This window comes from Talpa occidentalis, unplaced genomic scaffold (assembly GCF_014898055.3).
Source record: "Talpa occidentalis isolate TD23 unplaced genomic scaffold, MPIMG_talOcc4v2.1 talOcc4.15, whole genome shotgun sequence".
In the NCBI taxonomy this organism is placed as follows: Eukaryota; Metazoa; Chordata; class Mammalia; order Eulipotyphla; family Talpidae; genus Talpa; species Talpa occidentalis.
The window spans coordinates 20633814-20659182 of NW_023601543.1; the positions used below are offsets into that span (position 1 = coordinate 20633814).

Sequence of the window (25369 nt, forward strand, 5' to 3'; positions counted from 1 at the left end):
ATCAATTGTCTTTAGTGTTCTGTGTTCCCTTCCAGTGCTTGCTTCCATGAATATGTAATCTGACGTACCTGTAAGTAATTACTCGTAACGTGATTTTGTCTTTGGTATTTTAAAACTTTGCAACCAGGCAAGATAGCCTCACAAGGATGGTAAGAACAAGTGATGATCATGTGTGAGGCTGGGAAGAAAGCATGAAATAAGTAAGGGTGGTGATTGATCCTGTCTCTGTTTCATTGTCCCCAGCACTCAAATCACCTGGCAATATGCCCGATTTCAAGAGTTTCAGATCAAGCACTGTTTAACAGTGAGGCTTAACTCACAGGAAATAAAAGAGTCCTGTGAATAAGGAAACCCCCCAGTCTGGTTATATTATGAACTGTGGAATTGTTGCCATTTTGCTGTTTTCCAGTTGTGCCCATAAAGAGATATGCTAGCTGGAGACAGGATCAGATGGGGCAACAAACAACCAAGTACCAATCTCATTTTAGTCTTACAGGTGAATTTAAGCAGCTCTCTAAACTCAGCTCTGTACCTGTAAGTCTCTGAGTGATGCAGATAGTGATGGGGAAATAGAAAACAACTCAGTGATCACTCTGCTAATGTGATGGAAGTTGCCAAATGGAAAATAAATGAATGTAAAACAAAATACAGCTGAATTATGTGCCACAAGTTTATTATTCAATAAATATCCTGTGGTTTGGTGTGCAGTATCATATTTTTAATGCATTCTAATTAGAAATCCTAAAACATTCTTTAAGAATCAGATACAATTGAATTAGAAAGGAACCGACTCCAGTAAAATGTGTTTGCTCTCAACAATTTCCCTCAGCCAGTTTTCTCGAAATCGAAGCATTCCTGGCCTACAAAGGAAAAAACAAAACAAAACACACCGTAAGCTTCACAGTGAAATAAAACATTAGATCAGAGATTGATTCCCTGTTTACTCTGCTACATTCCTAGTGAGCACAAACCCTTTTGTGGTAGGAGGCAATGTTTCTTCTCTCTTAGCTATTCTTTACTGTTCCTTAGATCCAATCAATAAAAAGATAATGGCCTTATATATAAAGATTCTTGAAGAGAGCTGTCATGCAAATAAAGGGAATTATACATGATTTAATTCCATGTGATTTTTAAATTTTCCATAGAAACACTAGACATGCCCCACCTTGCTCCCACCTAATTCTGGCAGCTAATGCTTAAGTTTCTAATTACTGAAAAATGAGACAATGAAAAGAATTTTTTCTAAAACAACTGTAGAATCCTAATTTCATCCCATTCTAGTGGGGTAGGTGGTCCAAAGAAGAAAAGTGACCATTACTTGAATAGTCTGTGGCTGTGGACCTCTTGGATTCTGAGAGTGTAATAATCTTTCTACCACCCTTTTAAAAAAAAGCTCCAGCTGTTCATTACCTTTGAACTAGTGATTGGCCCTCAAAAATATAAGAGACATCAATGGGTGCATCCTAGGAGAGAAAAGGACACCAGTCAGCCTAGAACAATCATACCAACTCATAATTTCTTTCATTCCTTTCATTTCTTTAGTTTATATATATATATATATATATATGTTTTACTTCATATATATATATATGCCAAGATGAATTCTAGAAGTTTGAGTGTGAGTGTGTGTGTGTGTATGTATACTAGAATTCATCTTATGATTTGGGAATCTGTAGGTGCTAGTTCTTTGTCACTTTCAAACCTCTGGTCCCCAAAAGATCTTTTAGGCAATAGTAACTTTAAGAATATCCACAAAGAGCCTCCCTGAAGGTGCAAGGGGTTAAGACGCAACCTATGACGCTATCCCCAGCCACTGCAGCATGAGTTCGATCCCCGGCCAGCCAGGGAGCAACCCACATGGTGCAGCAGATCTCTCCTGTCTCGCCCGCTGCTCCCCTCAGCAGTGTACTTCGGTCAATATGCCTGTTCTGTTCCCCACTGTGTCTCTGGTGAATCCTCTCATCGCCCCCACACCTCTGGCCTGTACCCCAGCTCTTGTATGCATAAATAAGTAAATCTTTAAAAAGAAAAAAAAAAGAATATCCACAAATTTGAAAACAAAAGTTCCTTGTTAATAGGAGTGTAAGCCATATACCTTCTTTATCTCTTCCAGTTTACGCAACAGTATCTACTTACCTCTTAGGAATGGCATAAAATAAATGGGAATGAATGAAATATGGATGAACAAGGTTTGGAAATATTTTTAAAGCAGCATAAAAATATAGGTTGTAGGTCCTCCCTGGTGGCACAATGGTTAAGCACAGCACTGTGAAGCTATCTGCAGCCTCTGAAGCACAAGTTCTATCCCTTGCTGGCCAGGGAGCTACCCACATGGTGCAGCAGACCTTTCCTGTCTTGCTCGCTGCTCCCCTCAGCAGTGTATTTCAGTACATCTGCCTGTTCTGCTCCCCCATCTCTCTGGTGAATCCTCTCACCCCCTGCACCTCTGGCCTGTACCCCAGTTCTTGTATGCATAGATAAATCTTTAAAAATATATATATATACACATATATAGGTTGTAATATTGTCTCAGTCATCCCTACCAATCCTCCCAAGATTATATTAGAGATTCTGAACAAGAACCTTCTCCTGAGCCTTCTCTCTGTATGGTCTCTAGTCATGGTCTTGCTGACCGCCACCAGCCTTACTTTCTGACCTCCAACCTAGCAAGTTAGCAAGCGAGACAGTTGATGGCAGGACATCTGACCACAAGTGAGAACGCCACATAGTTTACCTCTTTAGATTGCTCCAGATTCCAAACTCTTTGAATATGTGAGTTTAGGATAAGGTGAATATAGGACACAGCAGGCTCACTGTGCAGTAAGATATAAATCCTTAGTGTCAGACCAAACCTCAAATGAACAGGGAATGGATGGGAAGGCAGAGGGGTAATAACACTTTCGAGTTTGCTGTGTCCTAGGCATTATGCTTGGTACCAACCGTGCTCCTCAGAGGATCTAACCCTGGATTCATGGATGATCTTTTGGCTCCTTTCATACCAGTTATAAACATAGTTCATATTCATCTACCTGGTGGCTATAAGTAGTCATTCCTTCAAGTATGCATTGAGTGTCTCCTATTTGTCAGGCCTTGTTTTACAGCAAGAGGAAAAAATCCCTGCCTTTGTGGAGCTTACATCTGGTAGAGGAAGCAGACAATAATAGGATAATAAATCATATAGGCTATCAGAAGGCAGTGAAGTGTTACAGAAAGAAGGGAAAAGGAATGGGGCTGGGGAGCAGTTCATGCCCATACCTAGGGGAGAGAGTTCCGGTCAGAGGGAACAGCTAGCAAAAAAATGGGACTATATCTGCATTGTCTGAGGAGTAGCAAGGCCAGAGTGACTGGAGCAGAGCCATGAAAGAGAAGGAGTACTGGGAAATCAGAAATAACAAAGAAGCAGATCACACAAGACCTTGTAGATCCTCACTACCCATGCAGTGTGCGGACCTGCAGCCTCAGCATCACCGAAGCACTTGTTAGTAACACAGACTCTTAAGCGCCCCCCACCCCCCGACATCTGAAGTAGAACTGAAGTAGAATCTTCCTTTTAACAAGACGCCCAGGTAATCTGCATGCCCTCTAAAGTTTGGGAAGAATGTTGGAACATTTTAAATAGGAACGACAAATTCATTTCATAAGACTCACTGTGGCTGGCTGCTATCTTGAAAAGCGACTTGAGGAGAGCAATGGTAGAAGCAGAGAGACCTATTTAGAAGTCTAGTGAAATAATCTTGGTGAGAAATTATGGTGTCTTGGACCAGAGTGGTAGAAGTGGAGAGATAAATTGTTGGATTCAGGAGCTATTTTAGAAGGTAGGGCCAACAGGATTTCTTTTTTTTTTTTTAAGATTTATTTCTTTATTTATACAAGCACTGGGTACAGTCAGAAGCGCGGGAGGGTGAGAGAATTCACCAGAGTCAGAGCGGGGAGCAGAACAGGCAGAAGGACCGAAGTACACTGCTGAGGGGAGCAGCGGGCACGGCAGAAGAGGTCTGCGCGCCATGCGGAACCCTCGCCGGCAGCCGGGGATCGAACCAGCGCTGCAGAGGCTGCGGGCAGCTTCGCAGCCCAGCGCTCAACCACTGCGCCACCAGGGAGGCCCCAACAGGATTTCTTTTTTTTTTTTTTAAAGATTTATTTATTTATTTATACAAGCACTGGGTACAGTCAGAAGCGCGGGAGGATGAGAGAATTCACCAGAACCAGAGCAGGGAGCAGAGCAGGCAGAAGGACCGAAGTACACTGCTGAGGGGAGCAGCGGGCAGCAGGAGAGGTCTGCACGCCATGTGGGACCCTCCCCCGGTGGTCGGGGAGCAGCTGGGAATCGAACCAGCGCTGCAGAGGCTGCAGGCAGCCTCGCAACCCAGCGCTCAACCGCTGCCCAAGCTTTCTATAGTCTTCCGTATGCTTTTCCAGCCCCAAGTTTAACTGTTATAGGATCACAGACTTTGAGGCCCCAACAGGATTTCTTGATGGATTGGATGAAGGATGTAAGAGTCAAAGATGGTGGCCAAGGATTTTGGCCATTGACTGAGATAGGAAGCCTGTAGGTAGGTCGTGTTTGGAAAGGAAAATTAGAGGATACAGTTTTGGATACAATAAGTGAGGTATTTATTAAACATTGAAGTGGCAGAGGTCTGAAGTAGGGATAGCAATTTGGGAATGATAAGGTAGAGGTGTGACTCATCTTACCAAGGAAGATGAGTAGAGAGCAGAGGTTCGGGGCCTTACTTTTGGGACATTCCAACATGAAGAGTTTGGCAAGAGGAGAAACCAGTTGAGACTGAAAAGGAATAGTGGTGAGACAGGAGGAAACTCAGGAGAGCAGGGTCTAGAAGTCAAATACAGCAATTCTGGAGGAGGGAGTGATCAGCTATGGCAAGTTATACAGATGGCCGAGCAAGATGAGAACAAGTTTCACAAAGAAGGGGTCATCAATGACCTTGACAAGAGAAGTCTCCATTCTCACTGAAGTCTCACCGAAGAGAACAGGACAGGAAAAGGAAATTTACCGGAGGTTTGCTTTTGGTGATCTTGATGGTGAAGAAGGCAGAGGCACTGGTTCGTGGCACTGGTATCCGAGCGCTTCCGGGGCTCCATTGTACATGGTAGATGTAGTGGAAGCTGTGAATCCAGTCTTCCCTCTGTATAAACTCTGTGTGGTGCACCCACCGGTCCTGATGCTCCCAAGTCTGTCTCAGACAAAAGAAAAAGCACACAGAGAGAAAAGCAGGCTTGTGTTCAAGTCCTCTAGATAAAGGCAGTGCACAACAGTAGGGGTTATTGCCCTGCTTCTGGAGTCATTTCTACCACTATGGATTGGAATGCAAACTAGAGCCAATGCCCAATTATCTCCAGAGGTGGAGAAAAGAAAAGGCAGAACTGAAATGAAACAAGTGACTGATGCAAACATCACTCGAGATGGGACTTTGAATGCAGAGGTGCACACTCAGGTGTATGTGTGTGCTTATACACGACACACATACATGCTGACCTCCTTCCAGAACTTTCCTTCAGAGGCAAATTTGGTTAACTGGAAAACATTAGAGAATTATTAGAACATGTGTTCGTTCTGCTTATTGTACCTGGGAGCCCCAAAGGTGTGACTGGATGGTAATGAGGCTAGCTTCACAAGCTACTATCAAATAGCAGACTCCCTTCATTGCAGGCTTAGGTGGTATATAAAGTCAGAAGAGGAATGAGTCAGGCAATAGGATCATCCAGATTCTTCAGATCCCCGTCCACGGCCTTGGAGAAGCTTCTGCCCACAAAGCACAAATCTTACTAGTGTGTAAGGTCCACAGAAATCATAATCCAGCCCTGATTCTTAACAGAGGGTCTTGAATGCCATAGGTATTCAACAAGTTTAGTTCAACTGAACTCCATTGTGTTGGCTATTGTGGCACAGGAAACTTCTAGATCATAAAAAGCCTGAATGAAAGTGAAGGTCCACAGAGGAAAAGAAGTGGGGCAATCAAATGAGCCCAGTGATCTGGGGAAGAAATGTGGGCAAAGAAAATAAAAGATTTCAGGCCCTCATTTTTAAAAAGAGTAGGCTGACCTTTTGGCCTATGTAACTGGTGGTTTCAGTCAGCCAGAGGAGCACCAGATTCTAGAGTCTTTCAGATCTGGGGCTGTCTTCTTACACAGAACCAGGTTTGCTCTGAATGAGGGCATCTGACAATCCAGCCTATTGGATCCTGTTTCCCCTCCACCCTGCCCAAGCTTTCTATAGTCTTCCGTATGCTTTTCCAGCCCCAAGTTTAACTGTTATAGGATCACAGACTTTGTGATTGGGACCATTGGAACAGTCCCTAGAGATCACCTATCAAAGCCCCTCACATTGCAGTGAGGCTTTCGGAAACTAGTAGTAAGTCAGAACAGTCAAACACAATGGCCAGGACTGGGCCTCAGGCCACCCAAGCAGCCAGCTCAGTCCTCTCGCCACCCCACCAGAGCCTCCATTTTAGGATTTCTTCCTCTCAACTTGGCAACTTAGTGGGGTTTTTTCCCCCTTCTGTGAACTAAAGCAGCCTTATACATGACATTAAATGCAACTCCCTCCCATTTTTATCACTGTGCAGGCAGCCAACTTTCATGCAGCTCCAGTGAGTGTGTTTTGTGATTTCTACATAAATGCTTCTTATCCTCACTTCCAGGAAACTGTCACCATGCCGCTCTACATCGATGGCATAGCCAATTACATATTATTGGGCACAAAATCAATAGGCACCTGGAAGCATATGCACAAAACCATTGTCAATGGTGAGTGACCTTTGAGGGAATAGAACCGAGTATTTGGATGGTGTCACTAATATGTGCAATATAAAGTGAATGAATAGTAAGATAAAGACAAGCTGAAAAACTAACCCTTCATAGCTGACTACAGAACTAAGACATCACTGTTCTTTTTTTTTAATCACAATGTCTTATTTTCATTATAAAAACAATTCGAACCATGTATTGGCATTGGGGATTTTCTGGCTTTTCTGTGACAAAGAACTTATTTAGCGATTCGTGTTGCCAGATTGCATTCCTGAAGAGAGAAGCAATTATGATGCCCAGTGGCAAGGGAAAAGTCGACCTGTTCCCTCCCACAAACACACCAGCCTTCTGACACCAGCGCGAGCCATTGTTACTCACATTGCAATACCTTGAAAGCTTTTGAACTTGCATTTTTCATTGCTAGTAAAACTCTGCCTTGTTTTTGTCATTAAAAAAGTACCTCAGGGTCCTCCCTGGTGGCGCAGGCGGTTGAGCGCTGTGCTGTGAAGCTGTCCGCTGCCTCTGCAGTGCTGGTTCGATCCCAGCCAGCAGGCGAGGGTCCCACATGGCGCAGCAGACCTCTCCTGTTGCGCCCGCTGCTCCCCTCAGCAGTGTATTTCTCAGTCTGCCTGTTCTGTTCCCCGCTCTGTCTCTGGTGAGTCCTCTCACCCTCCCACGCATCTGGCCTGTACCCCAGCTCTTATATAAATAAATAAATCTTTAAAAAAAAAAAGCCTTTAAAAAAAAAGTACGTCAGGGCCTCCCCGGTGGCGCAGCGGTTGAGCGCTGGGTTGCGAAGCTGCCCGCGGCCTCGGAGGCGCCGGTGCGATCCCCGGCTGCTCCCCGGCCACCGGAGGAGGGTCCCACATGGCGCGCAGACCTCTCCTGCCGCCCGCTGCTCCCCTCAGCAGTGTACTTCGGTCCTTCTGCCTGCTCTGTTCTCCGCTCTGGCTCTGGTGAATTCTCTCACTCTCCCGCGCTTCTGACTGTACCCAGTGCATGTATAAACAAACCATCAAACAAACAAACAAATAAATAATAAAAAACATGCCTCTATAAAAAAAAAAAAGTACGTCAGCTAGATCTATACTCAGAACTTAATTTTGCTGTTTCATCCCAAAGAATTCGAACATACTGCCCAACTTCCCTGAGCCTCAAATTTCCCTATCTGCAAAATGGGGAGTTTTGTTGTCCTTAGCAATGCCTGACACACGACAATGTCCAGTAAAGGGTAATTCCTAATTTACCGCCCCCTGGTGTTTGCTGGACTCTGGAAATGTGCAATAAGTTTGAAAAAACTCTCCATCAGAAATGCCTGGAACTTAGGTCATAGACTTCACTTCTAAGGCTCAATGGGGCTGGGAACAGGATGATTTTATGCCAGGCTTTATATAGATTTAGCTTTTCAGTCCCCTTCTGCTCTCCAATCATCTCTATCATCACATGAGCCCTGCAAAGTAGATAAGACTAATACTTTCATCTAACTTTTCATCTGTGAAGAAATAATGGCATGGAGAGAATCTGTTCATATATTCAACACATATTTGTAGAGCATCAGCTGTCTACCTGACCCTTCTAGGGACTGGGGACAGAGCAGTGAACACAAGTCTCTGCCTTCATGGAACATACGATCTGGTTATAGAAGAAAGGTAGTAAGGTAAATATGTAAAACCTAGTATCTCAGGTAGAACTAAGTACTAAAGGAAGAATAAATCAGAGAAGGAGAGAGGGTTGCAATTTTAGATGAGCTGGTCAGGAAAGGCTTCAATGAGCAGGTAGCATCTTAACAAAGACCTGAAGAGAGGTGAGGTATGAACCAGGAAAATAGTTCTCAGGGGAGAGGGTTCCAAGCAGAGGGAATAGCAGTCGGCAGGTGTGGCTGGAGTGAGGAAGGTGAAAGGGGAGAAGATAGTAGGTAGTGGAGTCTAAGCAGTAAATTGGGAGGGAGGAGAGACTCAGAGTATATCCAGGCATTGTCAGGACTTAGTTTTGCTTTTTACTCAGAATAGCCTCTGGAATTTTCAGGGGGAATATTTTCCTGTTTACTCTGTGCCCCATTGCACTCTGATTCACACACCCTGGATACAGCATGTCTGGAGATATGCTCCAGAGCAAAGAGGCCCAAGAGCAAGTAGGGCTTCATGGCACCCCTCTTCACTATGTACTAGATACCCCTTGTAATGGGTATGGTGAGTTCTGCCTGCTAGGGGACAGAGAAGGTATGGAGCCAAAAAAACCTAACCTTTCTCATTCCCACATGCCACTTTCCTAGGGCCTAACAAGTTGCCTTGGGGCTATAAGTTTTGATGAACTGGCCAGAGGCACAGAGAGAGCAGGGCACTTCTCCCAGAACTGGGGGAGTTTCCCTCCACTGATTTCAACTGGCCTCTTTTCTGTGGAAGTACAAGAAGAGATTTCAAATCATTCTTTACCCACCTCACCAATTATTCAAAGCAACCCAAGGCCCTCTCCCCAAAGCTTCTAGGGTTAGAGCCAAGCACAGTAGGAAAAGTAAAAAGAAATTCACAGGCATGGACATCTTAGTGTGCGGGCAGAATATTCAAAGCTAAAGTAAAAAGACTTTTGATCCCTCCCCATCCTCTGTTAATATGACCATTCAAAATCAGTGATGGAGAGCTTATTTTGGGGCAACATCTTCTTAGGTCACCAGGCCTCCATGAAAACACCAACATGGGGAAATTGCTTAACTGGGAATATCAGCGTTTCCTAGGGAAATATAAGGTTAGGATGATACAGACACGGGGATGTGATTGTGCTTTCCACCTTCAAAGACTCTCCCATCATGAGTTTGGAACCCAAATGAGGAAAATGTTTTATTTATTCTGGTTGCCTGTGATACTATCTCCTAGTGTTTCTGAACTTTACCCCTTTTGTCAAATTAGTATTTTTTACCCTTCTGTGCCCGGCGGGAGTGGCCAACGAGCTTACCAAAATGAACCTCTCGATTTCTCTACGGCCCCTTTCGGCTGTGAATGCACCATGAGTGATCCATTTGATATTTTTGATGGGATTTTTAGCTTCTGCAAACAAGATATGAAATGATTAGTTGCCTGGTAGTGCGGCCTTACATAAGGAGAAAATCTTTTAGGTACCAACAGGATTACTACCTTCCACAAACGTAACAGCTGCATCGATGACACTTTGAACTAAATGTAGAGCTAGTTCAGTCACATTGCTGGCGTCTCTGTCCTTTCTTGTCATCTGCCTTGTAGAATGTTTATACATATCCAGTGTTTCCATAATTCGGACTCTCTTAGACATATTTGTTTTCTTCATTTTCTTTTCCCTGGGGAAAATAAAACACTCAAGAAGTTACTTTGTGTGTGAGTGTGCGCATGTGTGTGTACATGTGTGTGCACATGGCTGCATCCACGTAAGGACAGACTAGCTCTTGAAGACCCTAAGGCAGAAAGCAGATGTTGTTGCCTCAAGGGAGAAGAATAGTACTGAGGTAGCAGTGAGGCCTCACGTTTGCCCTCAGGCCTGACTGCTAAGATCTACTTTGCCTGAAAATCAAGGCCTTTCAGATTCTCCTAACCATGAAGAATTGAGTCAAGATGTAGAATAATTCCTAACTTCTTTCAAATTCTAACAAGGTTGACTTCCAGTTGAGTCTTTAACAGAACCCCAATTCCTGCCTTACAAAACTGAAGTCACCAGGCTCTTTACAGATCAAACAAACAAACAAAAAAAAAAAGATCTGAGGCAATTCAGCAAAAGTGGCGTTGGTTTTTCAGTTCATTTTTTGGGAGGTGGCTTAGATTTTCCGGATATATGATTACATCCTCTGCCAGAAACTATCTTTTTTCTTTTTTTACCATCTCTTTTCCTGAAATATATCACTCTTTTAAGTATGAACTTTGATTAACACTTCCAGAAAAGCGCGAAGTGAAAGTGTCTCATAGTGAGCAGCCTGCCTTTGTGCCGTGCTTCCTTCTATACGGAGAATGCTGGTTTAGGGTTTGAGATTTATCAGATCAAGAAAATATTTATCTGCTGCTGTTTTCGTAAGATGTTTATAGTAGATAGCTACAATTTTCCCAATGCTTATTTTAATATTGATTGAGATTGTGAAAATTAGAGTTATTGGGGTTGTGAACAAGGTTCATCACATGGTCCATCTTTTTTACATCTTTGCCCTGAATTTTGCGTTCTCTCTCCTTCCCTGCTACTAGTTAAGTCTCTTCACTAATGAGAAATCACTTCTTTCTAGCAATTATAAATCCCTTGCATTGATTGGGGTTGCTGTATGAAAACAGGTCTCTCTCCAGAGGGGGTTATTTTTCTACAATAGCAACTCCCCACTGAGGGGGTTTAATGTGCCTTGTTTCATTGACACCTCCACCCCCCCACCCATCTTCTGTTCACTGGATACCTTTCATTTGCCTTTCCAGATCCACTCCCCCTACTCTCTGCCCCAGAAGGCTGACCTGACTGGACAGCTCAATGAGCTCTCTGTGCCTTCTGGCTTCCAGGAGGTCCCACACAAGGGGGAGACCATATTGAAGGGAGAAGAGTGAGGCTGGGAAATACATTCCCCTGAGGAGGCTCCCCTCACCAGGTCACCTCCATGGAGAAGGCCCCCTCTTCTCGCAGGGCGGCCCACTCACAACTCCTCTGTTTGGTAAGGGCAAGCTTTCTCTCCCCTCAGCCCTCTGGCCCAGTATTCCTAGCCCCGGGAAGCTGCCCTTGGCCTTGTTTCACTGCTGCCTGCCCCCACCTTTCCTTAGCCTGTCTCAACCTGTGCTAATTTTACTATGCCAGCAGTTTCCAGCTGAGAGGCACGCTTGCTACCCTGTGAGAAGAGGAGGCCAAGCTCACACACAGAGTGTCTCGCTCCACAACTCGTGCTCTTAACTGCACTGCTCTCCTCCATCCAGGAGTCACAAAACAGTTGTGGGGCTCTAGTCTCACATTTATACCTAGAGTCCAAAATGTGCTCACTTTCTTTCTGGGAGCCTCTTCTAAGTAGGGTCGCCCTGTGTACCCCTCCTGGACACCATCGTCTGCCCCAGTGTGGTGGATGCTGAACAAGGCTGTGCGGCGCCTTGGGATGCTTTGAGCAGCATGCCAGTAATAATGGTGACTCGTGCTCATTGGGGTCTTCAAATCAGCATGTTGCTGCAGCCTGGGGGTGGGTACAGTGAGGGGGCAAAAGGAACCTTCCAGGTTGCACATCCTAGATGGTAGGCGGGGAAGGAGTCTGAAGGCCCTTAGCCCTTAATTGAGCTGGCTCTCCCCAGCCCGAAGGCCATGCTAGTTTGGCCAAAGTGATTTACTGTAAACTCTGTAATTAAAGACAACAACAGCAGAGTTTTGTTTTGTTTTAATTAGTAAATTTGGTAGGCTTTGGTGAGTTAACCATATAGCATTTTGATCCTTCAAATTGGGCCTTCAATGGGCCAGAATGGCCCATTTGGTGACTTGGTCATTCAAGGACTTGGCTTTCAGCAAATTGCTTCTTGATAAATTGACTGGAAGCCAAATCTGTAACTTCCATCACCTCGCAAGCATTGGGGTTGGGACTTTATCCAGGGAAGGAGCTCCTTAAGATCTTCCCTGTGGTCCAACGGGAGAGAGAAAGAGGGTGAGGAAGCAAGACTCAGGAAGCAGCTCAGGTCTTATCCTCGCATTTTTGTGGGGATAGATCACTCAACTCTCCCTTTTTCCTAGCTTCTTTTCTCTCCTTCCCCTCCAAGTGACAGAATGGGTAGGAAGGGTCAGGAATATGGTCAAGTTTGGGATTTAGGTGATGAATGGGAAAAACCACCACGAATGCTTTTTGTGAGCAGCCTTAACACCCTTAACAACACCCGTACCTGAGTGAGCAGATCCTTCTTTAGAAACCCCACAAGAGGCCTGTAAGCATCTGTTTTCCAGAGTTTCCAGAAGGAATGTTTGTAAGCGCTGCCATGACAACAGTTTCAACCAATGGGAAGTAAAGTCCAAATATATCTGCTGCTTCAGTTCAGCCAAAGAGTGGGAGATGGGAGACAGCTGAGTGATGGAGAGGAGTCTGTCACAGCAACAGTTGGATCTCAATGACAGGGGGAGCCCGCAGATTCCATACCCAGCTTCCACCCGAAGGAGGAGATGGGCTTGGAGCTCTGTGCTGGGAGGAGTTGCTGGTATGTACTGGGGTCCCTACTCTCTGCCAGTCACTATATTAAGTCACTGACTCAGCATGTGTTAAGTCACTGACTCCTCACAATAGCACCATGAGGTGGGTATTAATATTTTCATTTACAGCTGAACAAACTGAGCACAGAGAATATTAAATAAGTTTCCCAAAACTCAAACCCAGAGTGATCTAACCTCATTGGTTCTTTACTTATTTATTCCCAAATGCTTAATGGGGACTTCCCTGTTTGCTTGATTGTTTTCAAAGGTGTCTTTTATGAATCAAGGATTACAAGAAATTAGAATGATTATCCACATAGACTCAGAAACAATTTATGTAATGTTCCTCTTCGGTTCCTTATCTATGAAATGGCTTTCAGCAAACTGCCTCTTAATTTGAGTTTCACTATAATAACAATGCCCATAGGGTAGGATTTTTTTTTATGAGGATCAAATCAGATAATTCATGTGATGACTGAGAATAGCACCGTGTATATTATCAGCTCTCTCTATAATAGTTAGGTATTATTTCTAGTAGAAGTAGTAGTAATATAGTGTTCTTTTATTTTATAAGATTTATTTTATTTATTTATGCATACAAGAACTGGGTTGTAGGCCAGAGGTGCAGAGGATGAGAGGATTCACCAGAGACAGAGTGGGGAGCAGAAAAGGCACAGAAATAGGTGAATCTACTGAAATACACTGCTGAGGGGAGCAGCAGGCAAGACAGGAGAGGTCTGCTGCACCATGTGGGTTAGCTCCCTGGCCGGGGATGGAACTCATGCCCCACTGGCTGGTGATAGCTTGATAGTGCTGAGACTTTAACTCCTGCACCACTAGGGAGGCCCTAGAGCGTTCTTTTAAGTAGTGAAGTCAAAAGTTGTTGTCCCTATGTTAGACCCCAGTGTTATTTTATTAATTTTATTAATCCACGAAATGCCCAAGTCTCAGAACCCGTCATCAAACACTGTGCTGTGTATATGGAGTGGTGGTTTCTCACCACCAGACAATTGAGCTCACTCCCAACAAAGAAAGGAAAGTGCTTAGCTAAGTGTCCTCTTTATCCAAAATGAAGTGCTGAGCTCTCTGCCTGGAAGACACCTCATTTATTTCAGATCCCACCCCACCCCCAGAGAGACTCTGCTGAGCTGGTGTAGTGAGATAGGGGAAGGGGCTTGGGAAGGAAGAAGGCAATGGGCAGTGTAGGCAACAGGCAGTGTGGCTTTCGTTGGAGGAACTCAGACTCTGATTGCAGACAGAGGGTTTCAAATTCCAACACTGCCACATGCTGCCTTGTGACTTGTTTCACCTCCCTGAGCCTCACGTGTAAGGGGGATCTTAATAGGAATCACTTCATCAGGTCAGTAAGAAGATGAAGTAAGGTTGTTCATACGGGGGACTCAACACAATGACAGGCACACTCCAAGTGCTCTCAAAACGTGAGTCACCACACTCATGATGATGAAGAGACTAACCACAACAGACAGAATCAAAACGTAGAAAATTTAGAGGGAGCCCCATCACCCCCTTCAAGCTGGGAGAATTTGCCAGAATAGTTGTTCAGTGTGTCTTGAGCTCTCACTGGTTAGGCCCCATATTCGTTCAGCAGCCAAGCCAGGAGGAGGCCTTGTGTGGTCCCTGTCGTGGGGGAGAGCGCCGGCTCCAGACCCACCGAGGCTATTTACTGTGATGACCCCGAAGGGCCTCATTTCTGTTCTCTGGTCTGACTCCCACACAGCCCATGCTCTGAACCTCCTAGTGTCACAGCAGGTACTGAACCAAGTGCTCCAGGTTGGGGGCAGGGGGCGCAGGCTGTGTTTCTCTGGGGTGGAAAACAGAAACACAGGCCCGGCAGTCGCAGTGGTGGCGATCCAAAATTGCTGAGCTCCACCTTTCTCCTTGTCAAGCTTTTGTGGGCAAGGGCAGCAAAACTCAGCTAAGAAGCCGCAGGGGCCACGGGTGAGAGCTCTGCCAGAGTGAGGACCTGGCAGGGAGGGCAGGCCTGGAGCTCTGAACTGCCCAGAGGAGAACATGCAGACAAGCCATGAGAAACCCCTTGTAGGCAAAACGCCGTGGTGGGGGGAGCCAGGAGAGATTGCCCAGCCGATTAGAACAGCTCCTTCTTTGAAGCAAGAGTTTAAACTCCCCAGGCCAGAACTTTACCTCCTACCCCCAGCCAAGGCCCTCACTGAAGCAGCAAATTCTGGCCCCAGGCCTTTTGAACCCTCAGGCAGCACCGAGGACAAGATCTTCCCAACGGCGCCCTACTGGCTGCGCGCGCTCTCCGCGGTGCAGGGAGTGTGGCCAGGAGGCCTGGAAGCCGGGACTTGGGGGGTGGAGGGGGTGTGTGTGGAGGAGAGGGGAGAACCCGCGTTTCCCTACTTCCCGGGGCGGGCAAGTCACCCCGCCCCGAGCCCACATCTCTGCCCCTCCACGCGCCTCCCGCATTCGGGCGCCCGCCCTGGCTTCCTGTGCGTGCTGCCGCGGGGCGCCCCTGCTCACCTGCCAGAATGAGGGACCGCTGCGCAAAGATGCCCCAGAACCCGGGACGGCCCCGCGTGGGTCTGGCCCCACCCCCCATGGGCCGCCACCAGGGGGAGTGCGTCCGTCGCCCCGGGAGACGCGGGGGGGGGGGTTGGGGTGGGGGGTGGGGGGGGGAGGGGTGGGGGTGGGGGTGGGGGGTGGGCAGCAGTTGCCCAGCCCTGCCCGCCCCACGACGGCCCGTCTGGGACACAGAGGGCAGGCCCCTCCATGGCCTGTGGGAGTCGGGGGCAACTGTGTTCCCAGGACACGGCACTTACTATAGAGAGTTGCTTGGGAGACCACAAAGATCTCACTGTGAGCCTTTTCCCAAATTGAGGATAACTGGAGGGTGAGACTGAGGAAGGGAGCACAGGAAGTGAGACCAGAGCTAAAGCCTGGGCCTTGAACGGTAATCCATACCACTGCGGTCCCGTCATTTTCACTCCTCTCAGCTTCGGCCCTTAAACATACCCTGTCATCCCCTTACCTTGAAAATAAGTGAAGTTCAGGTTCACAGATGAGCCGAAGGCGAACCCAGCATCTGAACTTGAATGAAAAAAGAACCAGGAGTAGGAAGAAGGGGAATTGCTCCCATATACTCCTCTCGGCGTGTTTCTCGATAGTCTGTTATTTTTCAGGGTTTCTCCGTCTCAGCACTATTGATATTTGGGCCTGCGTCAAACTGTCATGAGGGCCTGTCCTGGGCCTTATAGGACATTTACAAGCATTGCTGCCCTCTGTCCACTAGAGGTCAGCAGAACCTCCCCAACTACTCCTGTTGCCTCAATGAAAAATGACTACAAACATTTCAAATGTACCCTGGGGGCAAACTTACCTGATTGCAACCCATTGCTTTCACTCTTCTGCCCAGCAGCCAAGCAGATGTCTCCAATGGCCACCTCACTCCCCTGCTTCCTGCCCTGCAGAAGCTCCCAGCAGCCCTCTGTACCCCAAGGAAGCCAGGAGACATACAAGGTCCTTCAGTTTCTGGGCCCTGACTACCTCTCCAGTCCCTTTGCCCCCTCCTTGCTGCCTCTTTGCTCTAGTTCTGCAGAACTGCTTATAGGTCTTTCTGTGTGGGATGTGCCCTGCCCCCCTTTTATTTCCTAGATCCAACCCAACCTTCAAGATGGCTTAGTGTGGGAATCACCTGGAAATGTACCCTAAATCCTTCCCCTTCCCCCTAATGCAAAGCTGGGTGAAGGCCCACCTGATCCTATAATTGTCTGCCACTCCCACTGTGAGCAACTCAAAGGCAGGGCTATGACTTATTCAGGAGGCACAGTGGATGGCATTTCCTCAGCAGTGTTGGATGTGCACCACAAAGAGCAGTTAAAAGTACTCTAGGTTGTCAGTCAAAACACCAGAGTTGCAGTCCAGTTCTGCCACTAGCTGGCTAAATGATCGCTTTCCATCCCTGAACCTTTGTTTACTCCTCTAAAGATTAAGGATTTTACTAAATGTCTAAGGGTCCTTCTAAGTTGGAACTGCTTATTCTCGAATGTTCTTTTTTCATACACATGCCACTTAAAGGTGTTTCCTGAAGGGCAGAGCCATCCCCTTCTCCCTCCTCTTAATGTGCACGGCTTCCTCTAACCTCTTTCATAATCCTTTCCTATTGACTATATCAAATAAATAAATGGCCATTGAAATAACTATAGCATCCTGGTATAGTTGCAAACAGGAACCATACTTTCAAATGAGTGGCATAAAGGTAAACAGTATGTGTCTGATATTACATTATGCAAGAGAGAAGAACATTTATATTTTACATAAGGAAACCCTTCAAGGTGGTGTGGCAATGAGGCAGGTGCTGTGCAAGGGAATATAGCAAGTCTCTTCACTGAATATCTTATTTGGATTTTTGGAGCTATTTAAAAAATAAAAGACAGATAATAAAACCAAAGGAATGGCATTGTTTCCCAAACATCATTTCAACTGGTCTTAAGAGTAAGTGACCCAAGGTCAATGACTGGACCACACCTGTCAGAGCTACTGTAAGAAAACCTTTCTGGCTAATAGCATTTGCAAAAAATCAAGAGAAATTCGGCTACAAAGCACCACTATCATCTTCTACCTTGAGTTTTAATCTGGTTCACTTCCCAGGAGTTGCACATAAAAATAAGGCTAAATGGGCCTCCCCTGTGGTGCACCGGTTGAGCACTGGGTTGCGAAGCTGCCCACAGCCTCTGCAGCGCCAGCTGGATCCCCGGCCACCAGGTGAGGGTCCCACATGGTGCGCAGACCTCTCCTGCCGCACTCGCTGATCCCCTCAGCGGTGTGTTTCGTCAGTCTGCCTGCTCTGCTCTCCACTCTGGCTCTGGTGAATTCTCTCACCCTCCTGCACTTCTGACTGTACCCAGTGTTTGTATAAATAAATAAATAAAATCTTTTTTTAAAAAAAATAAGGCTAAAATTCAGAGCAGCTACCACAAATAAGGAGCTGAATAATTTGAACCCTAATGCTGAACCTGATTTCCTCCAGTTATTCTGTAGCCTCTCACTATACAGTCCTGCCATTCATCAAAGGAGAGCAACTTGGTGGATGATCCCCACCTAGAGGCAAAGTGAAGTGATAACAGACCTAAAAGTTAAAATAGATCTAGTGATATCAGTTCATCCTCTGTATCCAAGGCTCCCTAGCTGTGCCACCTGCCTTCCCTATTCATTTCAGTATAGTTTTTGTGTATCTTGAAATAGAATGCAGGTTACAGAAAGTTTATCATCCTGGGGCCTCCCTGGTGACACAAGGGTTTAAGACACAACCTATGAAGCAGTTCGCAGCCACTGCAGCACGAGTTCAATCCCCAGCCAGCTAGGGAGCAACCCACATGGGGCAGCAGACTTCTCCCAACTCGCCCGCTGCTCCCCTCAGCAGTGTATTTCAGTCCATCTGCCTGTTTTGTTCCCCACACTGTCTCTGGTGAATCTTCTCACCCCTCCACACACACACACCTCTGGCCTGTACCCCAGTGCTTGTATGCATAAACAAATCTTAAAAAAAAAAGTTTATCATCCTGACCATGGCCTTCCTTGCACAGTTTCATCCTAGGAAGTGGCACAATGAGAGCTATCTCCTTCTTCTCAAGTTGTCCTGAAAGGTCAACTGAAACTACAGTGAAGGGGTGTTGCAGATCATCAGTAGATCAAATGTTAAATTGGATAAAAGATGAGATGAAAAGCAATTTCACTTTCTCACCTAGAGGTCCTTTTGTCACCTGGGGTGTATGTACATGCAATATCACCATTATTACAATACTTACAGCTTTTCAGATCTTCATTTATGTGGTTATCTTTAGCGCTGAACATGCAACTCCATTTATACTCACTTTAATAAGCATGATTATTATTGCTCTACACTATAAGAAAATCACCACTCAAGCAGATAGTTTGTGTTAAATACAATGCAGAATGCAATGTTTTTCAACATATTATCTGTTATAATAATAGCAAATACCATTTCTGACATATCAGGTGCCAGGCACAGTGACAGGAACTTGGCGTACATTATGTCTATAATTTTACAAGCCTCAACTGCCTTTTTGATTTTTTAAGGTGATGAAGCTTACACTAGGTAGATTTCTTGATCAAGTGTAGTATTGTTTTAAAAAATAAAGAAAACTTTTTAACTTTTCCATTTTATTTTTATTAAGCATTACATAATATATTTGCCATGCTACCTAACGTAGTGCAGAATTTTCTAGTAGGGTTAGATGTGCATAAGTTATTTTTCATCAATCAGGAAACTGCTTCTTTTAATCAATGTTCTCCAAACCCTGAAAAACAGTTTAAAAAGGAGAATGTGAGAATTGTGTTCCCGTCAAAGATGTACATGTACTTTCATCCTCAGTGTTCCCAAACGGCATTCGCAGTTATTAAAGAAAGTACTTTCACATCCCTCATTTCTCTCACTTTAACAATAAACCGAACTAAATTTTATAATAACTAAAGTAAAAAGAATAATCTATATTGATTTCCAGTTTTCATTTTCTGACAGCAACAAACATATATCACTTTAATGCACCCTCAGAGAGAGGGCAATAAGGAAAAACTTTTATAAAATAAAGCCAACATGAAGAAGATACTATGTACTCTCACTCTGCTTTTTTACAGATGAAGAAATGAAGGCTGAGAGAAGTTACAAGTCTTTTGCTGAAGTCAGCAAATAGCAGAGCCAGCATTCAAGATAGGGACCCCCCAACTCCAGAACCTGTAAACACGACACTGTTTCAAAGACCCATCCTATCTTAGTTCACAACCAAAAACTTCAAAAGCTATAAATTAAAAGATTAATCAGTGATAACATTTACTCCAGGTGTCAAACAGTACAGGTATTTTGTTTACTATTGTAAAAAATCGCCTATGGGGCCTCCCAGGTGGCTCAGTGGTTGAGCGCTGGGTTGCGAAGCTGCCCGCGGCCTATGCGGCGCCGGTTCGATCCCCGGCTGCTCCCAGGCTCCTGGAGGAGGATCCCACATGGCACGCAGACTTCTCCTGCCGCCCGCTGCTCCCCTCAGCAGTGTACTTCTGTCCTTCTGTCTGCTCTGCTCCCCGCTCTGGCTCTGGTGAATTCTCTCACCCTCCCGTGCTTCTGACTGTACCCAGTGCATGTATAAACAAACAAACAAACAAACAAACAAATAAATAAATAAAACATGCCTCTATAAAAAAAAAATATTAAAAAAAATCGCCTATGTGAGAAATTTAAAATTGCACAGCTCTAATTCATTTGGTCTGGCTAGGGACCTAGGAATGTGCATTTTATCCCATGTGCCAGATGATACTGACCATAATTCTTGGCTCATACTCTGAGAACTACTTTTCTAAATGAGTAGATATCCATTATCACATTAAATTATCAAATAGCACTATATATTGAGAAGCAAGTGACCTAGGTCAAGGCTATATAGTATTATTTAATCACTTGGACCCTCCGTTTTCTCACCTATAAAATGGAATTAATGTTTACCTAGGTTCACCATGAAGAACAAATAAACAAGCAGAAAATATAAAAAAGTAAAGTTTTAAAAGAAGGAGTATGAACTATAAGAGATAACATACTGTTAAGCCATATGAAAATGCTAATACTTGGCCATTTTGGAGCTGTAAAAACAGCAACTAAGCATGATAAAATATAAAATTATAGTAATGCTTTACATATGATACTGGTGCAAGAACTGGCAAACCAATGAAGTACAACAGAGCAGTCATGAAACAGACCTGTGTGTGTATGGAAATTTAGTTGACTAGAGTGCTGTTTCAAATAAAAAAATGGACTCTTCTATAAATGGTTAATTGAGACAGCTGGTTACCTCTTGGAAAAAGTAAAGTTATAAACCTGCTTCACATTATACCCCAGAATAACAGGTACATGGATCAAAGTACTAAATGTAAAAAAAGGGGAGAGAGCAATAAACTGTAACAGTATTTTGGAAAAATTGTAAGTAAGGAGATTCCTTTTTAAGCAAGTCATTGAATTCAAAATCCAGATCAGTAATATATGATAAACTGAACTTCAAAATTACAAAAATATGATCTCATGGAAGACAAAGTCAAAGACAGATTGGGAAAAATAGTGGCCACATATAAAATAGACATTTAATATCTATAATGTACAAAGAACTACAAATCAAAAAAGACAAAAATGGAACAAGTAAAGGGTACAAAGCAACAACCCACAGAATAAGAAATACAAATAATCATGAAATATGCAAAATGCTGTTCCACCTCCCCAGTAGACAAGAAACAACAAACCAAATTAGCACCATGAGACCTGGTACAAAGGTACCAGAACCCACCTCAGGAAGCATCAGAACCCTCTTACCTTTGACACGTAGTAACGGTTAACTCCTGAGATGCGCCTGTCTCTTTCCATCAAATTCCACTGATAGGAAAAATGGGCAATCCTTTTTTCCTATAATGAAAAGAAATAATCACTGCAGTTTATAATGTATGATCCAAAAGAGGGGTGTTAGGACTTTTATAAATGACACTCTAGGAAAGCATAAACACTACTAGAATAAAAGCCAAATTAAACAATTTAAGATTAGAATCCCAAATAAAATCGGATCATTAAACTACAGATTAATAAGGAAAGCATGAGTTCTTACGCTTCTTATTTCAACAAGCACCAGTGTATTGTTCTCACCTTAAAAAAAATGTTTTTAAAGACTTGTGTATTTGTCCTTTGGGGATGCTACTGACCAGAATCAGCGGTAGTTCACACATGAAGGACAATCACAAAATCAGAAAGCAAATAAATTTATACTCTGTACTTTAGAGATGATGTGAAGAGCTAGGAAGCGGGGTGGGGGGGTGAATGGGGCGTGGGATGACAGCTCAGTGTGCAAAACAGGGTCTTGCAGCAAATTCCTAAAGGCGTGAGAGAGAAGGGGGTGGGGTGGGGAGACGAGCCAGGGAGAATGTAGGGAAAACCCTATCGAACGAGAAGCTACCGAGAAGGGGATGGGAGAAAGGAAAATCCGTCAAGAAAGAAGATTAGCGGTCGCAGGCAGTGGGGGCGACATAAGTGGCGCCTCTCCTCCGCCAGAGGTTGGATCCTGCCTCTTCTCATCGCCGATCTCTGCACCCCTTGCTGCAGGAGGCCTTGTTGCTCCAGCCAGATAGAATACTGACAAGCAGCAAAGAGAAAAGGCCTCACACCATGGGGCTGAAGATCTGGCATCCCTTTGCTTTTTGTTCTTGGTCATAGAAAGAAAAAAATTTATCAGAAAGTATATTAGGCAATAAATTATATGTATCAGCATATTGTAAGTAAATAGCACAGAAAATTGTTTGTTTAAAAATTAGTTGTTGGGCAGTTTGGCCCACTTGACAATGGGAGATGGTTTGTTGAACATGCCTGACAAGCATTACAATTCAATAATTACAGTGGGTCCTTCTTTTGCCTTCTCTTGAAGTTTCTTGGGAAAGTTTTTAAATAAAGCTATTTGAGTTAAGGAGTTTCTAGGTAAAGAACGTTCTGATAGCTGAGTAGCAGCTGGCCCCTGGTGTGAAGGCCATGAGAATAAGAAAAGTTCTTTCTTTACTTAGGCTTTAGCTGATGGGGATGTTCTGGTGGCTATCAATTGTCTTAGGTTATTGTTTAACTGAAACAATGAATTTTAGTGTAAGGCTTAGTTTTTTATTAACCTTGAAGGTTGCCTTTTTGCTGAGAGCACGGAAAAGGAGATGCACTAATTGTTTCTGCTTTGTTTCTATAAACTTGATAATGTAATCTCAATGCTTGCAAAAAACGTATAAATAAAAAACCTGCTGAGCCATTCCGCAGAAAATACTAACACCTCACAAAGTGTCAGTGTCTCCTCATTCCCTTCCCCTCAGTCCCTAAGTTTCAGATCATTCGTATTCGCCAACGCCGTCTCATCCTTTCAGGAACCCTGACACGACATTTTGCCGGAGGCTGGTCCCCGGCAACCCCTGGCATCTCTGTGCTGCTCTCTCGCCCCTCTCCTCCGCCCCAGCAACTAGCCGTTTCTAGCCCGAGCGGACCGTGGTTTCCCTCCGCCCTCATTCGCCAGCCTCCGCTTTTAGGTCACAAGAAGAAAGGCAAGGGCGGCCAGCCTAACGGCTCCCCTAGCCCAGCGCCGGCTCCCCGAGGGCTCCGCGGCCGGGCGGAAGCCGCCGCCTCACCTTGCCCCCATTGGAGAACCTGTGGATGTAGGCGGTGGCCACTCCGGGGATGAACAAGCACGCGCCCATCACGGCGACCCCGGGGAGGATCTCGAACCACATCGCGACTCCGCCGCCTCGGATCCAAGCCGGTGCCGACGCCTGAAAGGTGACCGGGCTTCGGTTCCTTCCCGGGGTGCAGCGCGGCAGCCGGCGAAAGGGGCGACGTCACGCACGTCTCCGCGGGAAACTACGGGGCCCGGCAGGGCTCAGAAGGGGCGCGCACTTGGTGTCGCTCACGCGCGCGCCGCGGGCTCCTCTCCGCTCTCTAGCTTACTCCCAACTCGCGGCCTAGCCGGCGCCCGGCGCGTGGTGGCCCGAAGCAGCCCCGCGCGACCAAGCGCGCCGCCGCCGCCCCGCAGCTCGGAACCCGAAAATGGCAGAGCAGCTTCCCCCAGGAAAGTCCACAGACCAGGTATGCACTTTCCTCTTCAAAAAGCCTGGGCGGAAAGGGGCGGCGGGCCGCAGAAAGCGCCGGGTCTGCGACACAGAGTCCGGAGACAGCAGTAGCAGCAGCGACGAAGGCAGCACCGTAGTTCGCCCGGAGAAGAAGCGGGCGATCCACAATCCGATGATACAGAAGACCCGAGGCAGTGGCAAACTGAAGGCGGCTTACGGCGACTTGAGTAGCGAGGAGGAGCAGGAGCCCGAGAGTCTTGGCGTAGTCTACAAGTCCACCCGTTCCGCCAAACCCGTGGGGCCAGAGGACATGGGAGCGACCGCCGTGTACGAGCTAGACACTGAAAAGGAACGTGACGCACAAGCCATCTTTGAGCGCAGCCAGAAGATCCAGGAGGAGCTGAGGGGCAAGGAAGATGACAAGATCTATCGGGGAATAAATAATTACCAAAAATACATGAAGCCCAAGGATACATCTATGGGCAATGCGTCCTCCGGGATGGTGAGGAAGGGCCCCATCCGCGCTCCGGAGCATCTACGTGCAACCGTGCGCTGGGATTACCAGCCCGACATTTGTAAGGACTACAAGGAGACAGGCTTTTGCGGCTTCGGTGACAGCTGCAAATTCCTCCATGACCGTTCAGATTACAAGCATGGGTGGCAGATCGAACGTGAGCTTGATGAGGGTCGCTATGGCGTCTATGAGGATGAAAACTATGAAGTGGGAAGCGATGATGAGGAAATACCATTCAAGTGTTTCATCTGTCGCCAGACCTTCCAAAACCCAGTTGTCACCAAGTGCAGGCATTATTTCTGTGAGAAGTGTGCGCTGCAGCATTTCCGTACCACCCCTCGCTGCTATGTCTGTGACCAGCAGACCAATGGCGTCTTCAATCCAGCGAAAGAATTGATTGCTAAACTGGAGAAGCATCGAGCTGCAGAAGAGGGTGGTGCTTCCGATTTCCCAGAAGACCCCGATGAGGGTCCAATTCCTATTACTTAGGTTTCCCATAATTCTTTTCTCAAAATAAATATTTTGTTGTTTTAGAAATCTTACTTCGTGTCTTTCCTTTCTAGAGAAAGTGACAGTTCAAAAAGGAGGGTGGTGGGCCTCCCCCGTGGCGCAGCGGTTGAGCGCTGGGTTGCGAAGCTGCCCGGCCTCTGCAGCGCCAGTTCGATCCCCGGCTGCTCCCTGGCCACCGGAGGAGGGTCCCACATGACCTCTCCTGCCGCCCGCTGCTCCCCGCTCTGGATCTGGTGAATTCTCTCACCCTCCCGCGCTTCTGACTGTACCCAGTGCATGTATAAACAAAACAAACAAACAAACAAATAAATAAATAACATGCCTCTATAAAAAAAAAATAAAAAGGAGGGTGGTGAAGTAGGGTTCAGAATGGATGGCTTATAAAAGCATCAAGGTAGGTGTCATCTGGGTTTTTATCTAGTATAAATACTGGTTGTACAGAACATATACCCTCCAGAATTCTCTGGCATATTCCTGGAAAGGGAAAAATTCAAAAAAAAGAACTACAATTTCCTTGAAGTAACTGGAGCTGTGATGAAAGCAATGACTGAATATTTCATATATCACATTTCTGACTAACTTAAAAGTTTGCAAAAGTACTTTCACACATTTTCTCTGTTGGGGAGCCTGTGATACTTCAAAATACATCCCAGCCAAGGCGGGAAGAGTATGAGAATTGGGTCAGGGGGTGGGATTGGTACCTAGCAGCTCAGGGGATGTGTGTTGCTGTCTCTGTAGCCCCGCTACTGTGGCTGACAGAAATGGTCTGTGCTGTGCTGTCCCATGTGACAGCCACTATCTTCAGGTGGCTGTTACACATTG

General features: G+C 45.7%; 3 protein-coding genes across 3 annotated transcripts; 1 reads left to right on the top strand and 2 right to left on the bottom strand.

Moving 5' to 3' along the window:
• Nucleotides 1-637: 637 nt before the first annotated feature.
• On the bottom strand, nt 638-12922 carry AKAP14 (A-kinase anchoring protein 14). The gene is made up of 6 exons (XM_037512909.2): nt 12609-12922; nt 9897-10075; nt 9718-9809; nt 5016-5195; nt 1411-1463; nt 638-860 (listed from the first exon to the last, which is right to left on the bottom strand). Exons 2-6 carry the CDS (start codon nt 10063-10065, stop codon nt 776-778), a joined length of 579 nt encoding a protein of 192 aa, XP_037368806.1. The 5' UTR covers nt 10066-10075; nt 12609-12922; the 3' UTR covers nt 638-775.
• A 6143-nt stretch (nt 12923-19065) lies between these two features.
• NDUFA1 (NADH:ubiquinone oxidoreductase subunit A1) lies at nt 19066-23286 on the bottom strand. Its single transcript, XM_037512910.1, has 3 exons — nt 23086-23286; nt 21257-21346; nt 19066-19208 (listed from the first exon to the last, which is right to left on the bottom strand). Exons 1-3 carry the CDS (start codon nt 23185-23187, stop codon nt 19188-19190), a joined length of 213 nt encoding a protein of 70 aa, XP_037368807.1. The 5' UTR covers nt 23188-23286; the 3' UTR covers nt 19066-19187.
• A 93-nt stretch (nt 23287-23379) lies between these two features.
• Nucleotides 23380-24569, top strand: RNF113A (ring finger protein 113A). Its single transcript, XM_037512911.2, has one exon. The coding sequence runs from the start codon at nt 23501-23503 to the stop codon at nt 24524-24526; it is 1026 nt and encodes a 341-aa protein (XP_037368808.1). The 5' UTR covers nt 23380-23500; the 3' UTR covers nt 24527-24569.
• Nucleotides 24570-25369: the final 800 nt, after the last annotated feature.